Genomic DNA, 7,324 nt, shown 5'->3' on the forward strand with positions numbered 1-7,324 from the left:
TATAAAATATCTACCTTATAATGCAAATGCAAACTAAATTAACTGCTATATTTGGTCGATATTGGCATAATATCGTAATAAGAGGAAACTGAAAGTACATTGCATTAATAAGAAAATTGAAATAAAAATACATGTAATAAAATGAAAACAAGATAATATAAATATATAGATAGATAAGTACACATTGTTCTTTTGCATTTGATCCTTAAAACATCAGCAAAGTATATATTACGATCAGTTATCGTTTGGTTACAATCAATAACTATATCACGTTATATTGTTGATTAATCATATATATATATATATATATATATATATATATATATATATATATATATATATATATCATTAATTTCTTAAGAAATATGATTAATTTATTAATTAGATAGTAGTATAAGTTAATATAGCATGAAGCATGAGCAGAGAATGATAGAGTGAGTATCGATGGCCAAAATGTTGAAAGTGAAGGATGAGGGGGAAATGGGGGACAAGGAGGGCACAAACCTTTCTTGAACGTGTGAATATTTGGTATCGGAGTTCACAAGTCTTGTCAAAACCCTTCATTTGCATGTGTGTGTCTTTTCAACCCAATTTTTAATTTTTAAACATGACAAGAACCCCTTACTATTTCATAAAATAATGGAAATTTACCTTTTTATTCGTGGAGTCATTCAAAAGTTTTTGTATTAGAAACTTAAACGGTTTTTTTTTTATTATTATTTAATAGACTTACCGACTTAATTATTTTACATGTAGATTTATTTTTGAGTTGACCCGAATATAAGGATGTAATGTGTTAAGCCAAAAAATATGGCTCAATATATTAGCATACTAACATTTTATTTATTTATTTTTTCTAAATTTCTCTCAACCCTTTCATATTAAAATTGATAAATATTATAAAATCTTGAATGTCGGGTAAACTGTTCATCTAAATTTATTCAAACCGGTTTATTCACTTTAGAAAAAAACTTTGTATACACTCATACATTATGATGATAATGACTTAAAAATGTAATGTATTTTTCGATTTTTATATAAATCGTCACTAAGTATTTTTTGTCTACATTTACCTCTTCAACTTCTTAAACTGTACACATTCAGTCCTTATGACCGGCTATTACGGGTTAGCCGGTAAAAACGACTTAAGAAGGTAATATATTTTTATCACTTTGTACGCATTTAGTCCTTAATATTTTTTACATATTTATTCTTAATATTTTTTTTTGTTGCAAAATAAGTCATTTTTGTTTTTTGTACTAATTCAGTACTTATGAATGATTTATTTAGGTTTTCTCACGACATCTTACGTGAGACAATCATTAATGAGGTGTTTTGGGGCTTTTGATGTTTATGTCCATCGTGATCTCGACTACTTGGTTGCTTAGATCATGTGTTCTGAACGTCATAACTTCTTCATACAATCTCATATTTTAACGATCTTTATATCTATGCGTTCGTATTTTAGCCTATTACAACTTCGTATAGATTACTCTCGTTAAAAAGTAATATATTTTTAATTACGATTTTTAAATCCAAAAGGTTTTTATGAATGCATGTATGGATGTTTTTTTTATAAAATCGTAAGTAAAAATATATTACATTTTAACGGGAGTAATCTTAATGAAAGTTGTAGTAGATTCAAAAACCGAACATGTGGATATAAAGATCATTAAAATATGATATTGTATGAAGAAGTTACGACGTTTAGAACAGAAGATCTAATCCAAACCACAAGATCTACGCATCCAAACAGTCGAGATTGCGATGGACATAAGCATCAATAGCCCCAAACACGTCATCAATGATTGTCCTACATAAGATGTCATGAAAAAAACCTAAAGTAATCATTCATAAATACTGAATGAGTACAAAAACAAAAATGACTTATTTTGAAACAAAAAAATATTAAGGACGAAATGTGAACAAAAAATATTAAGGACTAAATATGTACAAAATGTGAAATATATTACCCTATTAAGTTATTTTTCCCGGCTAACCTGGAGTAACCGGTTATTATGACTAAATGTGTACAGTTTAACAAATTGAAGGGTTAAATGCGGACGAAAAAAAAATCAGTGACCAAATATATACATAATCGAAAAATATATTACATTTTTAAGTCATTATCCCCCATACATTATTACCCATTAAGTCATTTACCTAAAACACGTGAATAATTAGAATCACCAATTTTTCAGAAAACGAAAATGGTAGATTATGGAGTTTGGGCCCGACAACTTGGGCAAACCATCGTTTTCCATACATTGGCCCGTGGGTCACAGAGCCCTTTTATGGTGCGTTGGTTGTGAGCTCTCTCCTGTTTGAAATTGGAACTTTTTTGCCCATATTTGTCGTTGTTTTATACTTTCTTTGATTTATGAACTTATAAACCAGTTTCTCAATCTCCTCACGTAAAAACCTTTTAGTTATTTTGAATATTTTTTTTAAACATTTGATGTGAGAGGTGGTTCCTCCTCTATTTATTGCCAAGTGCCGACCTTGCTTGGTTTACAATGGCTTCTCTAGTTTTATTTACCTCCTTTTTTCTAGTTATTTGCATGCATTCCTCCAACGCTCGTCTTCTTCTTACCGTCGTTAAACATAGATCTTCTACAAGATCACATCATCTTCAGGTTTCTCTCTCCATCTTTCTCTTTCTCTCTACAACCTCTTATAAGTTTAGGGTTTTATCGTATTCATGTAAACATGATAAAAGGAAGAAGATGCTAATATTTACATGTTCAATTTGTAAACAGATCGCGGAAAAGATTAATGGTGGCGATGAGATGGTTGAAAGAACACGGGCTCCAGTTATAAGACCTCCTGCAACTCCATTTTCAAAGGCTGAATTTGGAGAATCGCTGACAGGAAATGAACAAAACGGTAAGAAGATTCATGGGGTACTTGTTAAAGACGAAGGTGATGTGGATCTAATTCCACACACCAAATCTTTTGTTTCACTTTCATCTCACAAAGAACATCTTGGTGTGCTTTATTCGGATTATTCAAGACCAAGAACGCGCCCACCCTCCCACAATTAATTGGTTAATCGTTTTTGAGATTTATATTTTATAGAAATTTATAGATCATGAGACATATAAAGATGGTGATTTTTTTACAAAATTTTATTGATTTTGGTCATGCTTATAAATCTGTTAGTTTGTAAATGAGTTTTGTATGATTGGTGATTTATAATGATATTTGGGTTGTTTAATGGAATTTGGTCCGATAGTTAAATGATTATTTCAAAAACTATATCTAGTTTTCTATAATTGTCTTTTTTAAACTAATTAAGCAAGAATGATTGGCATGCAGATGCAGGAAGTGATATTGTTGAATCTTCTTCCTTCCATCATGTGGCTTTGCTAAAGGGAAAACATGTAGAGGTATTAGTTAATTAATTTGATATATATGTTTTTTTAATAAACACGGTACCCACAAACCTGGAGGATCCTACCTATAAATTTTCAGAATTTTGATTATATATAAGAAGTTTTATAATTTGGTCGGGAATTATTTTTAATGCAATTATATATATATATATATATATATATATATATATATATATATATATATATATATATATATATATATATATATATATATATATATATATATATATATATATATATATATATATATATATATAATGGTCTTTTAACACTTACGATCATAGTAATTTCATAACAAACTAGTTGTTAAAGTTAAAAATGTATTAAAATATGTCACACCGAAACAACATACATTAGTTTTGTTCAAAATTAGCTACAAATAATTGTTTTAAAAAAAAAAGTATTCAGGTATACTTATATTTTGATGTAAATTATATATGATTTTTTTATTGCTTGGAATTTCGAATCAACCAAACATTGGCTCCACTTTTCCGAATAAAATGTTGGTTAGAAGGTAAAAGACTTCCATAATGTAAGGAGGCTTTTGACCTTGACCTTTGACCATGTGACTTTAGCATCCTTCGATATTTAAATAAATAAATTTAGAATGTATGCAATCAAAGTAGAAAACTTATTTAAGAATTAAGATGACTAAAAGTCTAAAACCGGTTTTTAAAATGATATGAACACACAAAATAAAATATTTATGTGTCTTTGATGTATTTGTAGGATTCAAAAAAACCAATTGTATCTCGTTACCCTGGAAAAGAAGAAGTTAAGCATTCAGAAAATGACGACATTGTAGTAACAGACTATCAACCACCTCACCGGAAAGCACCAATACATAACAAATGAGCTTTTTAATATATATATATATATATATATATATATATATATATATATATATATATATATATATATATATATATATATATATATATATATATATATATATATATATATATATATATATATATATATATGTGCACGCTTCCATAGTCTTAGATGAATTCTTGATAAGTATTGATAGACGTACCCTTAGAAATTATGTACAAATGTAGAGCGTTTGGAAGTCGAATGTTTCAAGAATGAAATGCTTGATATTATATTTTTATTATTTTATATTAGTCAAAGTATTCGATGAGATAGAGAAAAAGCAGAAGAAGCTATTGTCATTGTTGTTGCTTAATGTCTAGCATGAATTCTATTGTTTATAGAGAGTGATACATATACTTTGTTATAAAAGACAAATTTAGTCTAATTTATTGAATGTTTGCCAAAAACTTTTAAAAAAAATTAAGAAATTATCCAAATAGTCACTGAAAATGCAGGGGCTCCTTATTGGCCTGCGATTTTTTCATGCGCCGAGCCGATAAGCTCATACTATTCAAGGTTGAAAAAAAAAATTATCTTCATCTTTACATTTTCAAATGAGTTAGAGTAAATCTCATATGAGTTACAGAGTTATTGGAAATCTCAAATGAGCGAGAGATACCCTAGACGAGTTACAGGAAATCCCATATTAATTAAAAGAAATTAAAGTTGTGTTTGACACGTATGAAATCCCATATTATTTGTTAGTTTTTACCAATAGCTACTTGTTTATGAACTAGCTTATAAGCCAAAAGTTATATTTTCAGCTAAAAACTATCTCATATGAGTTATAGAGTTGGAGTATCTTTTAAAAGAAAAGAAAAGCAACCAAGTAAGCATCTATCAATTGTTGGTTACAAGATTCAACAATATTAGACTAGCCAAACCTTACAAAATAATACGTGCTTCCCATAAAATGGAAGCATAAGACACACACAACACAACACAACACAACAACACACAAAGATGAAACTACAGTTGTCCCTTACAACCTCAGCATGTCTTACATTAACACAGTAACTCAGCATCAGCATGTCTTTCATTACCATGACATCATCGAAGGACATGGACTTCCATAGAAGCTTCATAGGTTTCAAAACCAATCAATCACTCTTCTTCTTGTCCGAGCATTCGTACAACCTCAGCCACACCTTGTGCTATTTCCTTCTGGATCACACCATCTGGCATGTCGAATGTCCTCCTCTTCATGGACAGTGATCGCCCACCACCACCACCTCCTGGCTGCGGATCCACCACATCCAGCATTGCTTCCAGCTCATCCACCATCGACCTTTTTGCAGCCCTAACCATGATATCAGCCCCCTACCACAATCAAACCCATTTCCTCAAAAACTACACATTACAAGACTCATCATGTCAATGGTAGAAAATTTGCAAAATTTACCTCAATGGCGTCAACAGTAAGAAGCAGCACAATGACCTTCTCAGAGAACTTCTGCCTCTCCTCTGCATCGACAGCCACCCGGCGACGGTATGAGAAATTGTTGAACAGAGTCCTGAGTTCCTTAAGCTTTCCCTTTGCAACAGCTAACTCACGTAGAGCACGGAGAGTCTGGGATCTCTTTATCAGATATGCTCGGAAAGTCATCTGAATAAACATGGCGGCATCTTGAGGTGATAACTCCTTCTTCTTCCCTTTGTTCCTCTCCAATGCTCTGCCAAATGCCTATCACAATATTCAAATTGTTATCCACAGAGACAGATCTTGATCTCTATAGCAACTAAATGATGATCAATTAAGGTTTAAATGAATTATCGATGTGAAGGATTGGTAAGGAAACATAATTGAAGGATCAGGGTAGAAACCTTTTTCATGAGAAGAGCGCCATGATCAGGTGAACCTTGGATTTCTACGATACGAGGTCCTTTCTCTTTCTTCTTATCTTTCTTCTTGTTCTTGTTCTTGTCTTTCTCTTTCTTCTCTGATCCACTATCATCTTCAATGGCAGCATTGGCAGTTGACGCGGTGAAAGTGTACTTGCGTGCATCTTCTCCCTTCCTTTTAATCTCAGCCGTCCATTTACTGGTCTTCTCCTTTTTCTTCCCACCTTTGATCTCTGTTGTCAACTTGAACTTCCGATCTAAACCGTCCTTCTCGGAATTGATCTCCGCCGTCCAAGTGTACTTCCGATCGGACTTCGCCTTCTCGTCGTTCGCCAGATCAAACCCTTGCTCGAGAGCAGAGACGCGGTCGGAAAGTGACTTAAGGTACAATTCCGCTGTTGTGGATCGGCGCCTGGTGATGATCTTCCGAGCTGTAGAGGTGCCGAATGGCGTCCTCCTCTCGACGTGAATCAGATCGGTGATGGTGTCGATGTCATCAAATGGAGACATGAGATCAAGTGAGGGGAGAGTAGGGTTTAAGAGTTCAAGTGCTAGATCAAGCTCAGTGGTGGCTTCAAAGGGGAAAGTAGGGTTTAGGAGCGCAAAGGGTTTTGGAAATGGGGGGAAAATAGTGGATGATTCAGATAAGTAGTAATCAATGATATCAAATTTGCTGGATCGACTCATGGTTGGATTTCAATGGCGGATGTTCTGAAAATGATTGAGAGAGACGCGGATGGAGAAGATAAGGAAAACCGAGGGTTGTGCTGGTGTCAGGGCTAAAAATGGAAATTAACCATTATTAATCACATAAAGTTATTAAAAAATGTAAATTAAAAAATCTACCGTAGTTGTGAATTGTTGTGGTTAAACTAAACAAACGTTATTGGGAAAAGATTTGTGGATGAGATTTGGTGTGAAGAGCGCACAAGCGAAAGGAGAAAGTTGAAGGGTAAAGTTTACATAGAAAAAGGAATCTTTATGTACGGCGATAATTTAGTAATGGGGCGCATGTGGAGATTTTTGTCTTTTTTGTACTATCAGATTTCCTTCACCAACTCCACATCTATCCACCAAAACTTCTAAGCATATGTCTCTTTTACAAGTTTGCCCTTTCTATGGTAAATACATATTCTAGAGTACCTCCGATCATCATTAAGCTGTAATGATGTATGAGTATTGTGTACGTCGCATGTGTATAACGTTCAAGA

The 7,324-nt window shown here is 32.6% G+C and overlaps 2 protein-coding genes across 2 annotated transcripts; one reads left to right on the forward strand and one right to left on the reverse strand.

Annotated features, from left to right (window-relative positions):
- The first annotated feature begins 2,363 nt into the window (after positions 1-2,363).
- LOC111910841 (uncharacterized) lies at positions 2,364-4,257 on the forward strand. Its single transcript, XM_023906653.3, has 4 exons — positions 2,364-2,636; positions 2,760-2,886; positions 3,319-3,389; positions 4,125-4,257. The coding sequence occupies exons 1-4, from the start codon at positions 2,517-2,519 to the stop codon at positions 4,248-4,250; spliced, it is 444 nt and encodes a 147-aa protein (XP_023762421.1). The 5' UTR covers positions 2,364-2,516; the 3' UTR covers positions 4,251-4,257.
- Positions 4,258-5,074: 817 nt separating this feature from the next.
- Positions 5,075-7,034, reverse strand: LOC111910861 (BAG family molecular chaperone regulator 7). Its single transcript, XM_023906667.3, has 3 exons — positions 6,096-7,034; positions 5,674-5,955; positions 5,075-5,591 (listed from the first exon to the last, which is right to left on the reverse strand). Exons 1-3 carry the CDS (start codon positions 6,798-6,800, stop codon positions 5,376-5,378), a joined length of 1,203 nt encoding a protein of 400 aa, XP_023762435.1. The 5' UTR covers positions 6,801-7,034; the 3' UTR covers positions 5,075-5,375.
- Positions 7,035-7,324: the final 290 nt, after the last annotated feature.

The sequence above is a fragment of the Lactuca sativa genome, chromosome 2, assembly GCF_002870075.4.
Source record: "Lactuca sativa cultivar Salinas chromosome 2, Lsat_Salinas_v11, whole genome shotgun sequence".
Taxonomy (NCBI): domain Eukaryota; kingdom Viridiplantae; phylum Streptophyta; class Magnoliopsida; order Asterales; family Asteraceae; genus Lactuca; species Lactuca sativa.